Source organism: Podarcis melisellensis, assembly GCF_964234715.1.
Source record: "Podarcis melisellensis genome assembly, chromosome: 2".
Lineage (NCBI taxonomy): Eukaryota > Metazoa > Chordata > Lepidosauria > Squamata > Lacertidae > Podarcis > Podarcis melisellensis.
This window is the reverse complement of record NC_138529.1, coordinates 73664449-73688592: the sequence shown is the minus strand read 5'-3', so window position 1 is coordinate 73688592 and position 24144 is coordinate 73664449. Positions and strand designations below refer to the sequence as shown.

Sequence of the window (24144 nt, the reverse complement as noted above, 5' to 3'; positions counted from 1 at the left end):
TGGGGAATCCTGTGCTTTAAATGTATGGTGTGGATGCAGGCCCGTGAAGAGCTTGTCTGAGACGTGGGCTGAGAGTCTGGAAGGCCCCTGGCAAGGTCCCCCTAGCCTGCTTAGCTCTCTGAGACTGGGGGCAAGTGTACCTGGCTGCCCCCCTCCCTCTGCAGCAGCCTATGTGGATGCTTACACGGCCAGCAAGGGAACGTGCTGGGAAAAGGGTTGTCAAGGCATCCTGCAGCCACTTTCATCTTTTGCCACCATTATGGCAGCATCCTAGCCAGGTTTCTGGAGAAGCTTTCCCCTCTGAGAACAGCATGCATTAATCCTTCCTCTTCCTGCTGTAGGGTTGGTGGCCCTTTGGTCTGTTGTGGTGTGTGCTGTGGAGAGGTACCTGGTGGTTTGCAGGCCATTCAAAGGCATCCAGTTTGGGAAGAAGCATGCCCTCCTGGCGCTCCTGTTTACCTGGCTCTGGTGTATCATGTGGACTCTGCCACCGCTTTTTGGTTGGAGTAGCTACGATGTGGAAGGCATTGCCTCAAACTGCGCTCTGGCCTGGCACAGAGAAGACTGGAACAGCCGCAGTTACCACTTGTCTCTCTTTGTGTGCTGCTTCCTGCTTCCTTTGGCCCTTATCCTCTGGTCCTACGGCAAGCTCATTTACGTCCTCAGACAGGTGAGTCACCCACCCTGCTTCCACATAGCAGAGGAAATCATTCACTAGTTCTGCTAAGAGTCTGGAATGCATGTTCCGAAAGGGTTTTTGCAACTGATTTCCACAATTGGGTTGTCTGAGGCCTAGAAGAAAATGAAAATGTCTGCTTTGTACCATACTCAGGACGCTTGCAGGCCCTTGCTACTTTCAGGTGAGGTTTGGTCACATACTGGCAAATTCAAGTTGTGCAAATAAAGTTGATTTGGAGCTCTGGCCCAACAAACCCACCCCCTCCCAAAACTGGTTGCAATAAGGCAAGCAATGGGAAAATGCACTGCAAAGAGTGGGATAACTTTTGTTTGACGTAATACCATCTAACCTGCAAGTAAATGGGGATGAAGGCTCAGTAAGTAGCTGGTGCTGTTTAACACCCCACACACTTTGTGCTAACAAATCGGGATGAAGGCTCCATAGACAGGTTGTCTTCTGATTGGTCCATTAGTATAAGCATTTCCGCTTCCCAGATGGAACAATCTAGCCTTCCCTTCCTTTACGCTTGTTCTCCCTGTCCAGAGTGGATTTGAGGGAGGAGGTGGGGGAAGTCCCATTATGGTATTGGGAGACCTTGCTCTGGCTTCCAGTTACAGGACAGCTCAGTTTAATCCAGCCCTGAGTTTTTAAATGGAGGGTGAGGAACATTTTTTCAATCTGAGGGCTGCGTTCCTTCCCAGGCAACCTTCTTCCTTTCAAAGTACACACAGAGAGAGAAAACCTTGCAAAGCCTTTCCATGCATTTAAATGGAGAGATATTTCAATGAGTGCAAAAGGTTTGTGTGCAGGGCCGGATTTACCGTAGGTTTGATGAGGCCCTAAGCTACTGAAGGTAATGGGGCCCTTATCTGGCTGTCCTTTGCCAACAACAAATTGTTACTGTTCTTTGTGTTGAATATATGCTATATGGTAATTTATGGACCTAATAGGTATCTAAAGCCATTTGCACATAACAAAATATGTATTTTATCAAAGTAATTGTTGAATTGAAATACAACAAAGAAGAAGTATACAGTATTAATAGTGAAATACAATTAAGAAGAAGTATATGAATAGTATATTATATAGTATATTAATAGGAACGCGGGTGGCGCTGTGGTCTAAACCACAAAGCCTAGGGCTTGCTGATCAGAAGGTCAGCGGTTCAAATCCCCATGATGAGCTGAGCTCCCGTTTCTCGGTCCCTGCTCCTGCCAAATTAGAGGTTCGAAAGCACGTCAAAGTGCAAGTAGATAAATAGGTACTGCTCTGGCGGGAAGGTAAACGGTGTTTCCATGCGCTGCTCTGGTTCACCAGAAGCGGCTTAGTCATGCTGGCTACATGACCCAGAAGCTGTACACCGGCTCCCTCAGCCAGTAAAGTGAGATGAGCGCCGCAACCCCAGAGTCGGTCACGACTGGACCTAATGGTCAGAGGTCCCTGTACCCTAACCCATATCAATAGTGAAATAATTATTAAGCTCTAACTTAAAATGATTTTTATTCATAACAAACTTAATAATGCAAAAACATTTTTTCCTTTAATTTTTTTTGGGGCCCCCAAGAAAGTGGAGCCCTAAGCTATAGCTTGTTTAGCTTATACATAAATCTGGCACAAATTGCAAGCCTGGAGCTGAGTCTTCCACCGATATGAATGGAAACAGAACCTCCTTGCACAGCATCCCTTCATGTATCTGAGCTCTGGATCAGATTAGGAACAGAGGAAGCTGCTTTACTCTGAGTCAGGTCATTGGTATCATCTAGCTCAGTATTGTCTACATTGATTTCAAGTGGGGTCTTTCTTAGCCCTACCTGGAGCTGCTGGGGATTGAATCAGGGGCCTTCTCTATGCAAGGCAGGAGCTCTGTCACTGAGCCACAGATTTTAGGGTCGGGCCAACACTGAAGAAATCTAGGCAAAATTCCATGATGTTTCAACTTATGTTTAACTTGAAAAGGTGCGTGTGGGTGGGTGTGAAATGGCAAAAGAAAAAGAAAGAAAGAGCAACAACCGATCGTGCAGTCTTGGGGAGACAATACATACTTAGGCTCCAGTAACAACTGTCTGACCTTAAGGCATTTGAAGGAGGCATGTCCTTTGCACTAATATGACTTGCAGCTATTTATAGGCACATTATTTCAGGGCATGCTGGGAATACTTAGCACAGGCATTGTTTAGCAGCTGCCACCGCTTTCCATCCTTTATTGTTGTCTCTGGAGTCCCTCCTCTTTGACTCGTTTGCATCCATGGATGGCTGCCGTTGTTTTAGTTGAAGCATTTAAACTGCTGCAAAAAGCAGAGAAAGCAGTGTATTCATTTCTGTGAGCCACTGGGAGAGTCCACAAAGTCTTAAGACGCAGAAGATGAAAAGAAGAAATCGCCCTGTAGCCTAAACTGTAGCCCTAAATCTTTATCTGACCATTTCAGCAGTTCCTTCTGGTAGCCCCCAATCTTATAACAATACATTGCATTTCATTCTCTCTCTTCTTAGGTGGCAAAAAGTGGCATAGCCCAGAGCAATTCGACTCAGCGGGCTGAGACTCAGGTGACCAAGACGGTTGTCATTATGATCCTGGCCTTTCTTCTCAGCTGGGTGCCTTATGCTGCCTTTGCCCTGACCAGAGTGGTGAATCCAGATGTGATCATGGGTCCCCAAATCCAGAGCATCCCTATGTATATGGCTAAAACAGGCACCGTATACAATCCAGTCATTTACATATGTCTGAATAAGCAGGTAAATCTCTAGTCTACCTTGCAGTGCTGCAAATTAAGCATGGGTGCTTTGTCGTTTATGTAGGAAGAATAATATGACCTCATTGTGATTGGCTTAAAGGCAAAATGTTCTGGATTATGGCACTGATTATATTCACCAAGTCAGTTAATAGCTCACGCCCTGCTTTTCCTAGTTGTTGCTGCTGGTATCTGTCTGTCTCAAGAGACATTGGAGTGTGCCTCCAGGGATGAAGTCAAACTGTTGCGCTAGCAACACCGGTGACCTCCCCAGGGTGCAAGTCTGAGCAGTGTGTATGGAGGTCCTGGGCTGCCCAGATGACAAGAACTCCCTCCGGGCCTCACTGACATGCAGTGGCGTAGCGTGGGGGGTGCAGGGGGGGGCTGCCTGCACCGGGCGCAACATCTGGGGGGGGGCGCGCTTGCACTCGCAGCTCTCTGCCCCTACCTGGCTCACTCACTCTCTCTCACTGCAAACAATACATGTGCTTAGGGGTAAGGGTTTCTTTAACTAATCTAGTGGAAGAGACTCGAGTGCTAAAATCCACGGGTTAGGGGGCGCAAATCCACGGGTTAGGGGGCGCAAATTACTTGCCTTGCCCCAGGTGCTGACAACCCACGCTACGCCACTGCTGACATGGTCCAAAGAAAAACAGAGCAATACGTTTGGCACCAGCTGGACCGCAGGAGTTGCTGGAAGGAGGGCATACAAGGCCCCATCCAACCATCTTAGGGACTCCACTCTGGATTTGTGTGGGGTGTACTTCTTAACCTTTTCTTCTCCCGAAGATATCCCGAAAGGGATAGCAGCACCGAAGTGACCTCCCTGGAGTGCAAACTACCCCAGAAGGAGCACAATATGTCCCCCGCCAGAGGTACCACCCCTTCCAAGCTGTAGAACAGAGATAATATCTGACGGCATGACTTGCAAATTTGAAATGTGAATACATTTCTAGTAGGCCCCAGATGGTCCAGCCTGTTAAAACAGAATCATAATCAAGTTTATTTACATGCCCCTTTTATGAATAATGCTAAAAATGGCTCACAAGAACACTAAACTAATTGAGATTGCTTTAACGCTGCTTATCTGACCTCCTGGCTGGATTAGTAGCATTCTAGCCAAATTGCCATCGAGAAGCAGGATAACTTCAAGGAAGTTTATTGTATTTCTTTCCTTAGCAAAGTGGACCGATGCCAAAATGAAGCATTCAGTTTAAAAGATGTGCTTGTGAGAACATTAAGAAAGAGTAGAGAAGGTATAAGATTGCCATTGAACCAGATTTAAAGCTGCCCCACTGATAATATCTGTCAAAAGCCTGCTTTTCTTTTATTAAAGTAGCCTCAGTTGTAGCCAGTTGTTCAGCTGCATACAGTCACATGCTATAAAATACAATTTAGAGGATATAAAAATAATAACAATGCTGGTATTTCTTCTCTACTTCTATGAGAGGGGGCAGTCCTGGAGAACTCTTCATGATCACATTAGTATCTAGGTTGGGTGAACTGATATAGTAGCTTTATGTCTCTGAATCAAGACTGTGTTTTAAAACTGCTGCAGTGGAAGTATCTAAGGCTCTGCTTGTGTCTTCTCCCTCCCTTCCTTTCAGTATCGAGAGAAAGTTGTGACCTCCTTAGCATGCCTACAGAAGTGTTCGATCAGTAAGAACAGTAGGTCAAGATCTCTGGCTACAGCTCTGAAGAGACTGCAAGGGAACCAGGTCAGCTGCAACACGAACAGGGTAGCCCCTGAGGGTGGACTGAACATCAGCAAGAACCTCCTCTTGCCAAACATAAACTACTGTAGTGACGAATCCTTCTCTGAATAGCCTCATATGCCAGTGTTTGTTCTGCTGCTAGCATCTGGCACAAGAAGTGGCTCTCTATCTTCACTGACCCACACTAGGATGGGTACCGCATGTGGATAACAGTTAACACTTGGTGGAAGGTGGAGTTGGGCTATAGCAAAAATGGAAGTCACTACCAAGACAGATCATTCTACAGGACACTGCTGCAATTGAAAGCTTGATCGCACCAGGTTTTTCTGTTGATTGACTGGATGCACTGTCTGCAGTGTAATAGTGGAGAAGCATGTATACGTTTCCATTCAGTATTGCTGCAGTTGAATTGTACACCAGAGTAGCAAGGTGTAGTTTCCCTACTCCTGGCCGCCACATATCTGGAAGTCGCTGAAAGCTGGTAGCGAAGAGTATGGAATATTGCTCTTTCAGAACATCTAACTTATCACCCCAGAATAATAGAAGGCATGGCAAAGCACAACGAATTTGATAACATTCGGCTTTCCTTTGTAAGTTTTATTCATAGGTCAAGTGCAACTCAAACCTTTCAGTGTTTCTCTGTAAAAATGACTGATATCTTGCTGCATTGTGACTGCAGGTCATGTTTTTGCTGTCAATGTTGCATCTTCAATCACTGATCCTGCGTTACCTGTTTTATTGTTTCTGTTAAAACCAATAAAATATTAAAAAAACAAACAAACCGCAGCATGACATCTTTTAGCTCAAAGGGATTTAGATGATGTTCTCATGCCAAGGTTATTCTATGAGTCAGAAGTGTCCAGAATGACAAGTGGGCAGAGGGCAACCTGATCCCTTTGGATTGCCAAAGCTAGCAAACTGCCTCCTCTTTTCACACAATGAAGCTCTGGCTTTAGAGTGCATTATTCCATCTTGCATTGTGTCACACGAGGCTATTTTGAGCTGGAAGCTGTTGAGACCATATTTGGGAAAGTCTTGCACGGCAGGACAGAGCTGAAGGTCAGTGATGACAAAAGCCTTCCAATAAAGGCAGTTTCCCAATTGCAAATGGAAGCAGGGACACAAGCCCACTTGAGTCCTCTACTGGCACTCACTTCAAAAAATGCTATTCAGTGTCACTGTTTAATTTTCAAGAACTTAGAAAATATTCAACTGATTGGAGGGGGAAAGGAGGATTAAGCCTTTATGTGTAGTTAGCTTGTTAACAGCTGGGTTCTCCGTCTCCAGCTTGAATGGAATTCTAGCAAACTCCATCACCATTTTATTACCCATGCCACCTATTTTTTAAATCACAGAATTTAAAAATGGCCCAGCACATGTACAAATGAAGAACATACAGTAAGAGAAAGGAGAGCAGAAAACACAGGATTTGAAATGTACAGCTTAATATGTTACTAGTTAGTGTAATAAGAGAGTATTAGCTGAGCAATTTATGGCACAAAGACAGCTACCACATAATGCATATAGTTTGCAAATAGTAAAAAATAATTAGTAATTAAATGATAGAAAAATATCAGCCTAGGTGCTATTCATCATGATTAGGGGTTATGTTATGGATGGGGAAACTGCCCCTCCAGATGCTGTTACTTCAACTCCCATCATCCCTAACCATTGGCCATGCTGGCTGGCACCAAAAGGAGCTGACCCACTAACATCTGGAGGGCTGTAGGTTCCACAGTCTCTGGTCCTTTTGTGACACAAGGGAAGGAGAAAGTTCGTAAGCTTGAGGCACATTCTTGTAATGCAGGCCAATAATCACAGATGATGGTGTTGCAACTCGCCTTCATCTGGAGGGCCGTAAGTTAACAATCTTCAATATACGGTAATTCCAGATCACAGCATTACATCTGAATTAAGCCAGCTATCTCAAAGCTCAGTTGAGAACAATGAAGTAGTCACATGTACGTAAGTTTATTTTTGTCACAGGAGTGGGACATCCCTTAAAAGCATAGAATTCTAGAACCCTACTTAGTGTCATTCAGCTAAAGCATGGGTAGGCAACCTAAGGCCGGGGGCCAGATCTGGCCCAATTGCCTTCTAAATCCAGCCTGTGGACAGTCCGGGAATCAACGTGTTTTTACATGAGTAGAATGTGTGCTTTTATTTAAAATGCATCTCTGGGTTATTTGTGGGGCATAGGAATTTGTTCATTTTTTTTCTTTCCAAAATATAGTCTGGCCCTGCACAAGGTCTGAGGGACAGTGGTCCTGCCTCCTGCTGAAAACGTTTGCTGACCCCTGAGCTAAAGAGTGAACTTGGGCTTTGTCCTAAGATTATTAGGAGTCAACATGGTATCTGAAGATCCCATAAAGCTGTGATTACTATGTATAGTCACTTCAGGGGCAGATAGGATCTATAGGGCTGAGGTATTGTTTAGGGGCATTTGTTGCTGTCACTGATATTTATTTTTAGACCTTTATTTTTCAGCTCTTATTATGACATATGGAAATATGGATTTTGTAGTGTACTTTTTGATGTGCTTTATTATGACTACTTCTGCAATTGTGTACCGTAAATCTTTTTCATCTTGTTAGCTGCCTTGAGCATTGGTTTAACTATGGAAATGTGGCGTACAAACGACAGAAAGAAATGAAAAGCAGTATTATATAGCTTTGTCCCTAAATAGCTCCTCTGTTTATGTTAGGGAGTGGGCTGCTTTCTGCTAAACTCCCCTTCAATATATTCCTTTGTTCCCACCTAGACCTTCAAACTGCAGATTTTCAGGAGCGGACTGAGGAAAGCCCTATTTATTCCTGGGAACCAAGCCTGCCTTAGATTACATGCTACAAGTAATCAAACCTTCTTTATTGTATTTCAGACATAAAAGATAGTTCATACTTAGTTGTCAATACTTTCCATCAGAAATTCTCATATTCCCATTTTAAGTTGGATGGCATTGCTCATATGCTGAAGGCACCACCTTCTGGACAAACGGCATTATAGCAACACACACCCTGCTTATAGCTCATGCATGTCTCCAGGGAATAGAGGCTATTCTATTCAAATGTTTACTCAACTTATTGTTGGTATATTCTTCCATATTGAACAGTAGCAAGGGGATCTCATACTGGAAATTAATTCTGTAGGCTCAATAGTTGCTTTAGTAACTTGTGGGCACTAGACACTGTGCACACAGGGTGTAAAACCAAATTGTTACCTGCAGGCCAAAAGGGTATAAAATGCTAGGAGTACAAACTGACAATTCCACATGAAGCTTAAATGAATGATGACATTCACAACATCATGTATGGTCACTGCACTTACCTTGTGTACTTCTAAATTTCATATATAATTGTCACACAATAGCCGTTTTGGTCCAACTGTTTACATTTTCAATAAAAAGAGAAAAGGGACAAATGTGTTCTCAAAAAGCAGCAACAATTTTTGTCAGTATATTCCATGACAAAGGTTCCTTTTTCAGGCGCCACCTTAAAATTCCAAGTACCAAAAATATACAAAATACATGACGAAAAGAATAGTTAATTTAATTATGCAAAAGAAAAAAGAGGGTAAATTTTTGGAACTGCTGAAAGATGGAAAGTAGAAGTTTGATATCTGATAATTGTTTAATGTTTTGTTGTTGAAATGTTTGTAATAAATGAAAATTATAAACATATATGAAAAGATAAAATCCCAAGTGCCATATAGTAGCTGAAGCCGTTTGGACACACAAGCAGCCTGGTGTTGCCTTCGTAGCATCATGAAATGTTCTGAAATGCACTGAGCTATAATAAAGCTTAGCTGGCACTTGTTGAGAGTACGTTTCTCCTTTTTGCATTCTCTCATTTCTTGGCCTCCTTCTCTGTATGTTTTTATATGTGATACATGTACATAACTGTCAACGGAGTTGTAACAGTTCATGAATCAGATGAAGTCAATTATACAAGAGCTTCAGCTTTTAAGGTGCTACATTGTTTTTGCTGTAGCACACTGATACAGCTACTCTTTAGAACGTTGTTACCATGTGAAATTCAGCACTCCTATCGCTTCCCACCAACTGCACAAGGTCCCAAGAAACTATGTAAATTCTTTCACTACCATCTGTGTAACTGGGCTCCCCTATCCCAATGGTTTTGTAGGGCTCAGGATTTCCACTTCCCCAGTCTCCTGGCAGCATGCAACCCTTTGTGCTAAGGCTAAGTCCTGCACTGCCTGAGGTTTTCTCCTCCTCTGTTTTGCCCCACCCACTCCACCCCTCCAATTTCCCATGGCATACCCCACAATATGAAGCAACCCCTGAGCAATTTTAATAAGGGAAAATAAAGTGGGACACTTCCCCCCCCAAAGGAATAAAATCACCTTCAGAAGGTATAATATCTTGCAGGGTCAAAACAGAAAGCACGACATCCACAAATTACACTCAATTTTATTTATACAAAACTCCTTGAGTGAAAAGATGAAAACAACTGCTAGTCAGTTGCCAAGCAAGTCAGTCCCTTTTGCCATCTGGAGGCAAGATGGTTACTTGGCATTCTTAGCGTTGTTGGCCCGCATTTTCTTCAGCCCTTTCTTGTTGTGTTTCTTTGCAAAACGCATGTTCCGCAGGAACTTGGGATCAACCTAGAAAACGGGGGGCGGGGAAATATAATTTGTTTAGCAACTCATATAGCTGGGTACAAGTCCTAGTATTTACGGTGGGACAACTGACTGAGGTATAATACTACTGTACAGTCCTGTTCTTCAATAAAGCAGCCCTTTGGCCACGTCAGGCTCACCAATCTACTCTGTCTGGCTCAAACCTGCCGGCTTTTCCAGTAGTCTTATGCATCTCTGTCTCTGACATCAAGTTATGGTACTGTGATCAACCACATAAAGAACCATGGTAATGGCTATAATTTAAGTGGCTATTGGTAACAGCTGGCAAACAAAAAGACAAGTTTCCAAACAAAATGTAGGTGAGCAGCCCATCTACCAAGAAGGGAAAATAAGAACATATCTCCTATATAGGCATATGTTCACAAACTCTAGATAGCAGACAATACTTGCTTCAAGAGAGGCATTAGAAAAGCGCTGTTCCAGGTTCTAAAAGCTGCCAAGCAGGTTAGTTTCCAACATTTGTGAGCAATGAAGAAACAGACGTTTAGGAGTGTTATCAGACTGGTTCTTTCACTGTGAGAAGACCCTTTTCCATTGCACCAAGAGACTATTCTGTATCACTCATTTCTATCCAAATAAGAATTTTAAAGCCAACTTGTAGTAAGAGGTTCCTCAACAATGGCCAAATAAGAAAAAGGATATAACAAAACACCAGTAATATTCAAACTCAGGCCCCCTCTGCACTATACATTTAAAGCAATCATCATACCACTTTATGTAGTCATGGCTTTCTGCAAAGATTCCTGGGAAGAGGTATTGATTGTTAAACCACTCTGAGATCTGTAGCTCTGTGAGGTGAACAGGCGTCTCCCAGCAACTCTTGGCACTTAGGAAACTACATTTCCCAGCAGTCTTTGGGGGAAAACATGACTATTCAAAGTGGTATGATACTGCTTTAAAAGCATAGTGCAGATGGAGCCTCAAGTATACAAAGTGCAGGTTGCATTTTGCAAGATTCACTGAATATGACAGACTTTATTTATCTATTTACAGTGTTCTCAATTCTACAGTGAGTAACGTTGTAATGAAAATAAGAGAAAAACAATATACCACAATTGCGAAATCATACAAAAGGACCAATAAATAACTAATAAATCTATCATAAATTAAGCAAGCAAAATTATGACATAAAATTTCCAAATAAAGTGACACTTAATGTCATTCTCTGTTATCATACAATCTTAGCATGCAAGCCCTCTACAAGCCCACTGTAATGGGTGAAAGCAGTTGCTGATAAGGAAAAATGAACTTACCCCCTTCAGAGATTCATATCTATTTGATCTGGGTTTCTTAATGCCATTTCTGTGCCACTTGCGAGCTGTTAAGAGACACCATTTTCACATTAAGGATAAAGGCTGTTGATATTGGCCATCACCCTTTGCCAGCTTGGTGCCCTTCAGATATTTTGGGCTACAACTCCCATCAGCTCCAGTGAGCATGACCATTCCAGGCTAGCTTTATCTGCCTCTGTCACACATATGGGCTTTTAAAGCCATGTGAGCTAGTGTAGAAGTCCCTAGTTAAAATCCTGAATCTGGGCAGTCCCTAGTAAGCACCAGTTTTGGCTATCTATCAAGGATGGCCAAAATTGGTGGGCTCTTGATACGTGAAGCACTCAATGTCCATACAAACAAATGCTATTGGATCTTGTTTTCGAAGCATGTGCTTTCTTTGTATAACTTTCCCTTTGAAGCATGAGATTGCATTGGGAAGCAGAAAATGTCAACATACTGTCAAATGTTCTCTGTTGCAACCCTTACAAATACCATCCTGCAGCACTCTTAAAAGGTGCATTCCTGCCTACTTTTTACTTGAAATCTGTTTTAAAGGAATGAGTGTCACTCCAATGTGTATGCAGTTAGGACTAAACTGTAAATCTTCTATTCTTCCCCCAACTTCTGACAACACCTACATTGAATTAAACCCACAAGCACAGTGGCCAATGAAGCCCATGCTCTTCTATTACTCCAAATGGATACTACTCATTTAATATTATTAGTGGGAGAAAAACATGCTTGCCTACCACTGTTGGAGACCATTACATTCAAGGATGGCTTCCAAATGAGGATCATCTGGAAGCCCTGAAAGAGCTAAACTGGGGATTATTCTGGCTATGCTATGATAAACACCAGAAATGTGGGCAATTTTGGGGCCAGGCATTGACATTTATAATTGCCATGGCAAGAATGAAGCTGTTGCACGATCAGCTTTCCTCCATCAGTTGAAGATGGCAGACTCCCTGACCGACTTTCCTGAATGAAAGTGGTTTTCTGAAGCCTCCTTGGGATGTGTTTACCTCCATCAAGGCAACGGGGGAGGGGAAAGGACCAGCCAACAATTGCTTGGCTAGCAGGACCAGCCAAAACTTAAGAGTGCCCTATATGAGACTGTTTACCCACTACAATTTCAGTTAGATTACAAACTAAATATAGGATACAGATATTCAGTCTTATTAAACTTGAATCTAGATTTCATGTATATTAATGTTTGCTTATAGTTATTTTGGATCAGACCTGTTATTCCTGGCACACTGCAAGTCAAATGAAAAACATGATAGTGAAAACAATGAATTATATTTCAGTGCCCAGTTATTTGGAATTATTAGTAAAGGGGTGTGGATCCCCTCACTTATAAATACTGAAAGTTTAATCAAGATATATGTTGTTTCAAGAGATCAACTACAGTTACCATTACTTAAAACTTTTCTGCATGCTCAGAGTTGCTAACTACATGCGTCCAACTATACCTTGATAAACAATTACTGACCACTATTCACTCCCTGACCTCTATGCGAACTTACACTGGTTGTGTGTGGTGTGGTTCTTGGACTTGGCCATGGCTTAAACCTGTGAAAAAGAATAAGAATCAGAAGTGTTCCTTTCAAACACAGAATAGCAGAAAGCCCCAAGCTCCTCAGGAACAAGTTTATGTAGAAAAACTTTAAAACCAATATCCATCTAACATCCTAAACACCTTTCTAAGATCTGCTTTGCTGAATCAGACCAAAAGGCCACCTAGTTCAGTATTATGCATCCATGCAGTTAAATGTCCCTGGGAAGTCATGAAGACAACCAGACTCCACAGATACCTGGCAATTAATTGAGACTACAGCTGCCATCCAAAACACACCAATAGGTTTGGCTGACCTCAGTGTAGACATGCACACTGTCACAGGTCTGTAGCCACAGAAGATGAAGCTCGCACGGCACAAAATGCTGATATTTCTCCACGCATTAGTATAATCTCTAGTGGCCACAATATCACATGTGATAGGGATTGTTACACAGGAGCGAACTTCATATAAACTTGGATGCTGGATCCAATATCTTGCCAAGATACAAGGCCCAGACACCCCACAGGACGACCAAGCGGGACCCCGACCGTGCCAAGGGCAATACCGGGCGCGCTTCAGCCACCCTTTCTTCCCATCTTTTCATCCATCCACCCACTCCACCTTTCAGACGCTCCAAGCTGATCTCATTCCCATCCCTCGGGCACAGAGCACGAAACGGCCTCTTAGGAAGGCGTCCCACCCCTCCTGCGCCGGCCATTCGCCGCTCTGGGGCATCCCTCGGGAAGGATGGAACCGGATCGAGAGATGGAAAGCTCACCTGAAGCTCCGCCACAGTTCAGACCAAAACCGGAAGAGAAGCGGCACTCGTAAGGCACTCTGGGAAGCCACAAAGCCCGGTCATAGACGCAGAACGGGCTGCGTTATTGTGTTTCCGACTGGAAACACGAGCCTCCGTTAAAATAGTTCCGCAGGAGAACAGCCTCGCCTTCCGTTCCTTCCGCTGTTTATTTCCTTTTCTGAAATAAAGAGTAGACGAGCTTTGGCAGGATTTTCGCGGAGTTGAGTGTGTTCCGATTTGAGATAACAGGGCGTTCCGATAAAAAGCTTCGTTGCTTCTCTGGGCAGGTTTCTTTCCTTATGGTTTATCATTGCATTGTTGCCTATCATAAGATCCACCGCAGCCCATTATAGCGTCAGATCAAGGGCGGATAAAAGCATTTTTCTTTCTTTCTGTGGACAGAAACTGGTTTACCAGAGGCAAACCCACGACTGCAATCTCCCATGTTTTCAGAATCAGAGAAGGGTTCGCTCTGAACTCATACCTTTAAAAATTTTGCCTCCCCCGTCTAATAATGGTGTTTTATTTTAATTTTCAATTTGAACGTTTTAAAATACATTTCGGTAACCTTTTTCTTGTGATCAGGAAGGCATGCAGGCATTTGGCTCCTCGAGTTGGCGCTTTAGGAAAGCTATCCGATACTGTAAATGTTGGCACGTTTCGAAAAACATTCCCTAACGCTGTATTTTGTATTGCAAATTTATGTCTGAAAGGAAGTCATTCTCATTAACTCAGAGTACACAAATGTGGTGGCATTGTGGTGTTTATTCTCACAGTAACCCTAAGCAGTAATGCTAGTGAGTTGCTCAATTCATTAAAGACTCGACTTTCCTACAGTGTTCCTTGTAATACCATTCAATAGCATAGTCCTGCAAGATTGTCAGTTTAAACAGCATACTCGGTTATTACTAGAACCGGTATGGTATAATGCAGGGTCTGTAATGGTAAGCTTGAATGTGTGAAATGCAGCTTTATTTCCTGCCTCAGCTGTGATATTCATTGTGCCAACCTGAGGTCCATGTATTCTCTCACCTGGGGGCACTATTTGATCACAATAGTCAAGGGAGGCTGCTAAATTTTATAACTGGTTGGACATATTAATAGATTATTGTTTCTGATGTTCTGTTTTAGTGTGTGTGTGGGGGCAGAACATCAGATTTGTATTGGCTTTTATTGATTTAAGGGGGCAACTGCCCTCCTTCACTTTAAGCTGTCACAGGTTCTAAGCTGTGTGCCTCAATCTTTGCTCCACCTGTATATTTCCTGTAACAACCTCCTTCCAAAGGGATGCAAACCTGGGTACGTGCTGCACCCCTGGAACTACTCACCATCTGAAGAAACCAAGGAAGATTATCACCATAATGCCTTTTTGAACCTCCCAGGGCATCTGGCTAGCCACTATTGACAGGAGAATGCTGAACTAAATACAGTGCTACCTTGGGTTAAGTACTTAATTCATTCTTGAGGTCCGTACTTAACCTGAAACTGTTCTTAACCTGAAGCACCACTTTAGCTAATGGGGCCTCCTGCTGCTGTCGCGCCGCTGGAGCACGATTTCTGTTCTCATCCTGAAGCAAAGTTCTTAACCCGAGGTACTATTTCTGGGTTAGTGGAGTCTGTAACCTGAAGCGTCTGTAACCTGAAGCATATGTAACACGAGGTACCACTGTAGACCTTAGGTCTGATACAGTAAGACAGTTCATGTACTGTACTGTATCTATATTATTATCTCCCCTCAAAATGTAACAATATGTCCTGCTTCATGCCCAACACATACAGAAAGAGACTCTTACTTTTAAATAAGAAAGCAATTTTTCTTCTAGCAAGTAATTTCATAGGCTTGGCAGCAGACACAGAGTTCAGGAATCAGGCAAGACGGTCACAACTGGATGGAAGCATCTAAGGTATCTCAGCAGTTTCCATTTCCCCCATGTTTGTCTTTCAAAGAGGGGGCTCACACACAATATTCACTCAGTTTGCAAGAATATCAGGTTTGCAAATGTGTGTTGCTCTGGGATGCATTGGTCTGCTTGCATCTCTAGAGATGGCACCTGGTCCTAGGTAAAGATACTGCATCCTCCTGTTCAGGCTCCTGATCACTGCCTCCCCCACCCCCCAGCTGCCTACAGCCCTCGCCAGTCTCCGCTGAGACTCTCTGCTGTGCTGGGAGATTAGGGAAAGTTGTCTGCATGTCTGCTCCCCCTTCAGAAGCATCAGAAGTTAAGGCACACTGGGGAGAGCTTCCCTCCTCTGACTCTGATTCCCATCTTTCCCCTCCCCGCCCCGTTTCCTCCTCCTCTTGTGTTGGGGCCTGCCAACCCAGGCCCGATCCTGACAGTACCATGGGACTCAAGACATAATGGAATGACAGCATAAAGCTGTAAATATGTCTGCTTTGCCTGCCATCTCGTAAGTGGTCCTACTGAAACCAAGCAGGGTTCTGAACATTTAACATAAATTGTGAGTGCAAATATTTGAAGGTTTGAGAGGCGTTTAAGGGAAGTGTTTGCTAATATCATTTACACAGCACTTTGCAGATGAGCATGATTGAACACACCGTTTTAACTGGAAAGTTAAGAAATGTCCTAATATGCATGTATGTTAGGGACAGTTTGTTAAGATGTTTCTTGTCCTCCCAGATAGCGCTGTTGTCTGAGTTATTTGTCACAAGCACACACCGCAATTTTTCATGCTGCCACAATCTTTCTCAATGTGGATTGAGTGATAGTGAGCAAAATTTGTTTTTGTACTTGAAAGATTCAGACAACATGATTGCCATGAGCACAAAGCACTCCAGTTGTTGTTGTTTTTGCTCCTCCCGCTGCTGTTTTTTTAAATTGTTGATGGTTTATTGTTTGATTATATTGATACTGATACTGGTCATGTTTTGTTCTTTAATCAATCTAAGATATTGGTCTAGTTTGCAAGCTATGGTTTGCCCACAGCAGACTGTGGCTTGTTTCCTAGCAACAACCCATGGCTTCTTGTTGGCTCCCAAACTTTTAACTGTGGTTTGGTGTTATGGTTGAACCCAAAATTCTTGCTTAACTATTGTTTATTTTGTTACCCTACACCTTGTAGAAAGCCCTCCTAGCAGATGTCAGGGAAATTTGACTTTTAGATAACATCTGAAGGCAGCCCTGTATAGGGAAGTTTTTGCTTGATGTTTTATTGTGTTTTTAATATTTTGCTGGGAGCTGTCCAAAATGGCTGAGGCAACCCAGTCAGATGGGCAGCATAATAATAATAATAATAATAATAATAATAATAATAATAATAGAGATGACTCATGATTTGTTGAACACAGCATGGTTAAAACAAACCATGGCATATGTATGAATGCAGCCTTTGAATACCATTTTGCCTACAAATATGGGATGACAATTTTCTGTTAATAAAGAGATCTAAAATGTGGGTAGAAGGAAAGGGTAGCTGCCTGTGCAAAGCTATTCGCCAGCCTTCAAAAGAGTAGTGCAACCATTTTATTAGTTTAGGGGACAATACCGAGAAAACGAGGACACCTTTTCAAGGAAAACGAATCTGAAAAAGGCACCTTGTTCGCAGAAAGTACAATCTCAGGGACTTTCCAGACAAATGCCATTACTCAGCTGTTGTGGGAAGTCCAGATGTCCTTCTCTCAGCTTGCTCATTCAATGTGTGTTGTGGGTATATATCTCGGCTAGCCTGTGAACTGAGAGCTAATCAGATTTGTGGCATTGGAGAAATGTGATTCTGTGGGCTGCCATTCTTCTAGCATAAGAGTGTGATAGAAAAAGTTTCACCTGCTATATTTATGTGAATCAGGCTGCTCTTAAAACCACAGGGTCAGTAGGGCTACTCTCTCCCCAAAGCTGCAATCCTAGTGATCGCTCTCCTATATTCACCATAATTCGTATCCTCCAGCAGTACTTTAATTGCGAAGTCAGCACCTATTGGTTTGTTCCCATTTAATACAACTTCTATTTTTTCATGACTGCTGGATGCTCCCCATACCGCTCCAGCAGTGTGTTTGCTTGTGTGGTGTGTGATGAGGAACTGAGCAAATACAAGCAAGATAATTCTTCTAATGTGCTGTCATGTGGTGAACTTTCTGGGTTTCTTTTTCTTTTCAAAGGCTACTTCTTCATTCCCAGTTCCACTTACCCACTTCTTCTGAGAGCAAGTGAAATTGACAAATTCCCTATGCAAATCAGACTGTGAGAACTGACTATAATGCTGTGGGTGTTTCTGAGAGAACTGTAGACAGAAAAACACATGGGCGCCTTGCCCTTTGTACGATTCTGTGAACAACCTCCCTTCCCCTGAACAATATTATCCCCAGCCTACTACCCTACAGTGTCAATTAAGAACTCAAAAGGTCCAAACCAGGGCTGGTCTTTAATGAACTCAGATCATGGGCCATATCAGCCTCAGTCAATAGAGCATGAGGTTTTCAATCTCAAGGTAGTCCAGTAGCACCTTAGAGACCAACTAAGTTTGTTCTGGGTATAAGATTTCATGTACATGCACACTTCTTTAGACACACACGCACACGAAAGCTTATACCCAGAACAAACCTAGTTGGTCTCTAAGGTGCTACTGGGCAATTTTTAATTTGTATATATATATTTCAACTACGTCAGACCAACACGGCTACCTACCTGAATCTCATGGTTGTGAGTTTGAGCCCCACATTGCGCAAAATATTCCTGCATTGTAGAGGATTGCGGTCCCTTCCAATTCTACAATTCTATGATTCACAGTTCTGTGATTCCATCTCTCCTTCCAGCAGGGTTATTCCAGACTTCTTCACCAGAGTAAGATGAGAGGGTGAAGGCACATAAAGAGAGCAGCTAAGGAATTTTGGACCTGGAGTAAAGAGTCTTCTGGGAGCCCCTTTAGGTGGTCATATGTATTACTTAAATTGTAAGACACACAGTTAACACCCCCCATTGCTCTCATTCCCAATTTTACAACTGCTTCTACATTTATAATACATTAAAGCCAACAAACAAACAAAAGATTGCCAACCCTATAAAGGAAGAAGAAATACCCTGAAAACGTGCATTTTAAACTCACTTAAATCTTAGCACCATTCCTGAATACAGGAATAAACGGGGGTTAAGAATCCTTAATGGTGTACATGGCTGCCCGGCTGCCCCTTGACTATGATTTTATTTTTTAAAAAATATGTAGGAGGAAAGAATGATGCTGGATCTGTTTGCTCCTCATCTCAAATTGCCACTTTCTGAGTGGTCATTTGAGTGGGGTGGGGTGGGGAAGGTAGCAGCAGGGGTCCCCTGGACTGTGTGACTCTGATATTTGGCCCAGAGGTCCATTCCTATCTGTTCCACTGGCCCTATAGTGGCAGCAGTGACAGTGAACTTTCTGCTTGGCTCTTTCTGGGTCCTCAAATTCAATACAGAATGGAATGCAGTAGCCTTTATCAGGTGTGCTCAAAGGCAATATATCTGGCACAGCTCCAGGTTGCGTGGCACTTGGTCACTCTTCCTCCACCCCAGTCCTAAGCACATTGGCTTGGAAATTAAGTCTCGCTTGCTTCTAGAGACTCTTATTCAAGTGTAGTAATAGCTGCTGAAGCAAGTCGTTGGAGGCTCACCACCTACATTAATAATAGCCTGCTTGCTCTTTTGTAGCACATTTCACTCAAGAACTCCCACCATGCTTTACTAGTGTAATTATAGAGGCACCAACAATTTTAGACACAGAATTTCCAAAGAAAATATAAAGGTGGGCTTTAGAACAATGGGCTGAAGCCAGACTAAGCTAGCTGAAGTCTGTTTTCATTAAAATCAACTGGAATTGAGTCACGGATAACTTGAATTCAGGGAGTAGACATAGTTAGCCTCAGTTTTGCTCTAACCCTACGCCTGCCCTTTCCACTTTTTGCTTTTTCGAAACCACACATTCCTAAATGCTTTTCTCTCCTCTGTTGTTTGGTCAGCTATGCACGAAAAAGAAACAGGTGCTGCACTGACTAACTGCCTTTATAGAGGAGCAATAAATGTGTTCTCTGGCATAGAGCTGCTAAGTGCAGAGATGCAACACTTTGAACTGCAGAGCCACATCCCCCCCTTTTAATCTCTCTCAATTATAGTAATTTTAGGTGTTATTTGTAACTGCAGGAGGCATGAGCTTTCTGCAGGGCAATTTTTCTGTTGATGCTTTCTCTTTGAAGGCCTGTCCTCAGGTATCCACTCCAGAAAGGGTCTAATGGTGTTTTTCCAAGTGATGTGTAAATTGGTTCCTGTGTTTCTCACATCTGTAATTTGAAGGCAATCAGATGTACGCTTGATTTAAAATGATCTGTTTTCTGCCTCACATTAACAATGTTTACCAGTGACACATTCGGATCTAAGGCTGCAGTCCTGCACGCTTACGCGGCAGAAGGTTCTATTGAACCCATCAGGATTTACTTCGGAGCAGACATGCAGAGGGTGACACTTCAAAAAGTATTAGTAGCATCAAAAATTTCCTTCAACCTGGAGATATACTCAGAAGTCCTATTTATTTCAGTAGGACTTTGGGCCTACTGAATAAGGGATAGGAATAAGGGATAGATTCTCCACCAACCAAAACCTTTGTGTATTCACATATATCACTGATGATCATTTATACTTCCAAACCACCCATCAGTCCTTAAAATCACAGAGTGGTATACAAATAAAGTACAGTTCACAACAATCTAGCAATAAACTAAAAACAATAAAAAGCAACAATTATTAAGTGATTCAGGCACCACCTTCCTGCCCCAAATGCCTGTGTAATGAGATGCACTTTTAGCACCTGCTAAAATCAGCAGTGAGGGGACAACTATTTTTCCACAATAGTTCCACAGCCACAGAGAAGGCCGTGTCCCACTCTGCAACAGAAGATACACTACCCATCAACCATGCGACGTGACCACTTTGTCTAAAAGGGTGATATTGGCCATTGGGAGGTATCAGTCAAATACTGCAGGGTCAAAGGGGTGCCTTTTGAGGAGGAACCATGCCATCACTTCTGTCAAGGTGGGTGGCACCACGACTATCCTGTTCCCCAAAGACTACCCCCTGGAATCATCCTCGGCCAGACTAGCTGGTCCCATTACTGTTCACAGTTGCATCAATCTGGAGCAAACCAAGCAGTTTTCTCCAACCGGGAGCTCTCCAAATGTATCTATCTATCTATCATCTATCTATCTATCTATCTATCTATCTATCTATCTATCTATCTATCTCTCTCTCTATCTCTCTCTCTCTCTCTCTCTCTCTCTCTCTCTCTCTCTCTCTATCTATCTAATCTATCTCTATCATCTATCTATCATCTATCTATCTATCATCTATCTATCTATCTATCTATCTATCTATCTATCTATCTATCTATCTATCATCTATCTATCATCTATCTATCATCTATCTATCTATCATCTATCTATCTATCTATCTATCTATCTATCTATCTATCTATCATCTATCTATCTATCTATCATCTACCTATCATCTATCATCTATCTATTTATCATCTATCTATCTATCTATCTATCTATCTATCTATCTATCTATCTATCTATCATCATCATCTATTTATCATCTATCTATCTATCTCTATCTGTCTATCTATCTATCATCTAATCTATCATCTAATCTAATCTAATATATCATCTAGAGCGGGTTGGGACATGTTGGTAGGGGTGTGGCATATATATATGGTAGTATGTGGGTCAATCTGCTTGTGTCGTTGCTACAAAGTCATGGCTTGCAATGCTAACGGAGCAATACAAAGACCTAGCTGTAAATCAATTAACATTCATGGAATATGTATTGATATTTTTTGACAAGCACTTACCGAATATTCCCAAGAAAGTATGGAAATCGTTTTTAGCTTGTTAGAGCTCATCTGCAAGGATGTATGAGCTGTGTATGGCATAAGGCAAAGGACAAGCCAAGGTCTCAGATTGTTTTAAGACTAAATGAGAGTAAGAAGTTAATCTTGATGGACACTTGATTGCATAAGTGCACCTTGTACCTCCAGCTTAACTCTTGCACAAACAATGGCTTTTGTTTCTAAATATCTGGAAGTGATAAGCAGGCAATATTACATAAAGGCAAGGTTTTATGTTGCATAAGATATTAAGAGGGCTAACAAACCGCTGATTTTTAAAAAACAAATCATGTGCCCAGCTAAATATTTTCTTTTAAGGCATTGGATTTCTCTCTCTTTAGAATGGCCCACATTTGATTTCTTTAGCTTGAACTTCTAATCTTAGGAGTTTGCCTTTTTTTTTTTTGAAACACAGAGGCAACCATTTCTGCCATTCGCCTCTTTTTTGACAAACAGAATAATGAGGATGGACAGGAAAACCTTGTAGTTTGCCTACTGCTTTGCAGTCACAGAAAAGATTTCACTATCTTCCTATGTCTTCCATTTATTATAGTTCTACCACTCTTTACAAATATTTATTTAGCCATTCAGAATTTTCCACTGGAAGAAATTTCAAACTCTTCTTGACAGTTTACTCTGCTACTTTTCAGGTAATAAACAGGTATGAAATCATCTAACTGAATATTTCTGAGTTAAACCCATTGCCCTTTCCTTAGTAGCAAGGTAAACAAAATATTTTGGGTAACCTTCTTTTAGACATCTTAAAGGTTATGGTTATGTCTCACCATAATCTTGTTTCCTTTGGGCTGAGGTTACACTGTAACCTGCAGATCCTCTTTACAAGTTTAAGCAAGATGGCAAAAAAGTTGGCTAGCTTTAAAAGAGGATTAGACAAGTTCAAGACTAACAATGGCGACTAACCATAATGTCTGTGTTCTGCTTCCACTTGCTGGAGGCCTCATGCTTCTGAATAAGAGTTTATGGAAACCATGGAGGTGGGTGGGGGTTCTGATTATGAGCCTCCCATAAAAGATAAAGGTAAAGGGACCCCTGACTGCATAGGCAGCTGGTTAACCACGGTGATAACAATGCTGGTTTAGATGGGCCACTGGTCTGGTGTAGCAGACCTTATGTTCATCTTCCTTTGCATGCCACCTTTCCAAGGTTGAACCATGCTTAAGGCAGCTTGCAACTTCAAAACATTTACATAATTACAAAAATCTAGCAAAATTCAAGTAGTCATAAACCATAAATGAAAACAATTCAGTAGGTATACAATAAAATCCAACAAACCCCAAAGAATTGATAATAAGGTCTAACAAGAAAGATACAAAAACCAATCACAGCAAACGTTAAGCACCTTCCAATAAAACCTTGTCCCCAATAAAAACTCTTGAACAATACTTCACCCCAATAATCTTTAGAAAAGCAGTTCTCGCAGGTCAGATGCTCTGAGGCCCATTCAGCAGCTTTTGTAAATGGAGTTCTTAAGCAAGAGAACCAGAACGTGGAAGAAACTGTAAGTGGAAGTAAACTGTTACTATTGTATTTCAGACAAGTGCTAACAATTCAGTCATAGCCTTCATTTCCATCCACTGTACAAAGACAGGGTACAAACTAAAGCCCTCTTCAGCTGTCCCCTACATGTGATTATCATCAGGGGAGGGGGAAGAGTGGGACTGTGCTCCCTGGCCCACCCTCTCCCCTCATCACCATAGGCACCTGCAGCTCTCCACATGTTGGGGGCTGAACTGCACAACAGAGCCTGCTCTACTCATGCCATCTCCCTGTAAGAGCCCTGGAAGATCAGGGTTCTGTGACTCCAACACATTGAAGGCAGTTGGGATGGCAATGGGTGGCTGAAGCAAGTGCACTTGTCCCCTCCCTCCCTCATTTGCATGAGAGATTAAACCACCTGAATGGGACTTAGATGATCTGGTGTACAGGATGTAAGGTAAAAGGTAAAGGTAAAGGACTCCTGGACAGTTAAGTCCAGTCAAAGGCAATTATGGGGTTGCGGCGCTCATCTTGCTTTCAGGCTGAGGGAGCAGGCGTTTGTCCATAGACAGCTTTCCGGGTCATGTGGCCAGCAGGACTAAACTGCTTCTGGCGCAATGGGACACCGTGATGGAAACCAGAGCGCATGGAAATGACATTCACCTTCCTGCCACAGTGCTACCTATTTATCTACTTGCACTGGAGTGGTTTTAAACTAGTAGGTTGGCAGGAGCTGGGACAGAGCAATGGGAGCTTGCTCCATTGCAGGGATTCGAACTGCTGACCTTCTGTTCAGCAAGCCCAAGAGGCTCAGTGGTTTAGACCACAGCGCCACCCGCATCCCTGTACAGGATGTAACACAACAGTTACACTGCTGAAACCTTTAATTTATCTCTTAATACTAAAATGGGCTTCTAAGCAGTTTACGAAGCATAAAAACAGTTTTACACAGACCTTGGAATGTAAATATCCATAATGCAAATGCACAATAAAGCAATCCCATTTAAATAAGAAGAAGATATAAACATAGACAATGAAAATATGCAATAAGATAAGACAATCTTATTAAAACAACACCGCCATTAAAGCAGGAGGCTCATTGGGCCAGAGCAGCCGCAACACAGATGTAGGACAGCTAGTTTAAGGGCCAGAAAAGTGGGTTCTGCCAAGGATGCCGTGAGGGAGGAGCAGGACCAGGTCAGCGTCCAGTGCTCAGTCAGAAATTGGCCAGATCCCCTGTGACCTTTTGGGGTCCGTGTATCTGTGGGCTCCCCCCAGCCCTTTCTGCTGGGTGGCCACATCTAACACTTAAACCAGAAAAAACAACACCTGTGGCTTGCCAACTAATCCTGAGGAGCTGCTTTGGATTTGCC

The 24144-nt window shown here is 42.6% G+C and overlaps 1 protein-coding gene and 1 long non-coding RNA gene across 2 annotated transcripts; one reads left to right on the top strand and one right to left on the bottom strand.

The window, feature by feature from the left end:
* Window positions 1–464: 464 nt before the first annotated feature.
* On the top strand, window positions 465–5738 carry LOC309363879 (parapinopsin-like). The gene is made up of 3 exons (XM_081900402.1): window positions 465–670; window positions 3170–3412; window positions 5016–5738. Exons 1-3 carry the CDS (start codon window positions 476–478, stop codon window positions 5232–5234), a joined length of 657 nt encoding a protein of 218 aa, XP_081756528.1. The 5' UTR covers window positions 465–475; the 3' UTR covers window positions 5235–5738.
* Window positions 5739–9533: 3795 nt separating this feature from the next.
* LOC309363893 lies at window positions 9534–13497 on the bottom strand. The gene is made up of 4 exons (XR_014165623.1): window positions 13391–13497; window positions 12580–12625; window positions 11033–11097; window positions 9534–9743 (listed from the first exon to the last, which is right to left on the bottom strand). It is a non-coding gene; the product is annotated as an uncharacterized lncRNA (long non-coding RNA).
* Between the last annotated feature and the right edge of the window lie 10647 nt (window positions 13498–24144).

Bases quoted from the DNA above. Each gene is read 5' to 3' on its own strand.
- LOC309363879 (XM_081900402.1), top strand. From the start codon at position 476: ATGTGGACTCTGCCACCGCTTTTTGGTTGGAGTAGCTACGATGTGGAA. The intron at 671-3,169 runs GTGAGTCACCCA...CTCTCTTCTTAG, and splicing joins TCATTTACGTCCTCAGACAG to GTGGCAAAAAGTGGCATAGC. The intron at 3,413-5,015 runs GTAAATCTCTAG...CCTTCCTTTCAG, and splicing joins ACATATGTCTGAATAAGCAG to TATCGAGAGAAAGTTGTGAC.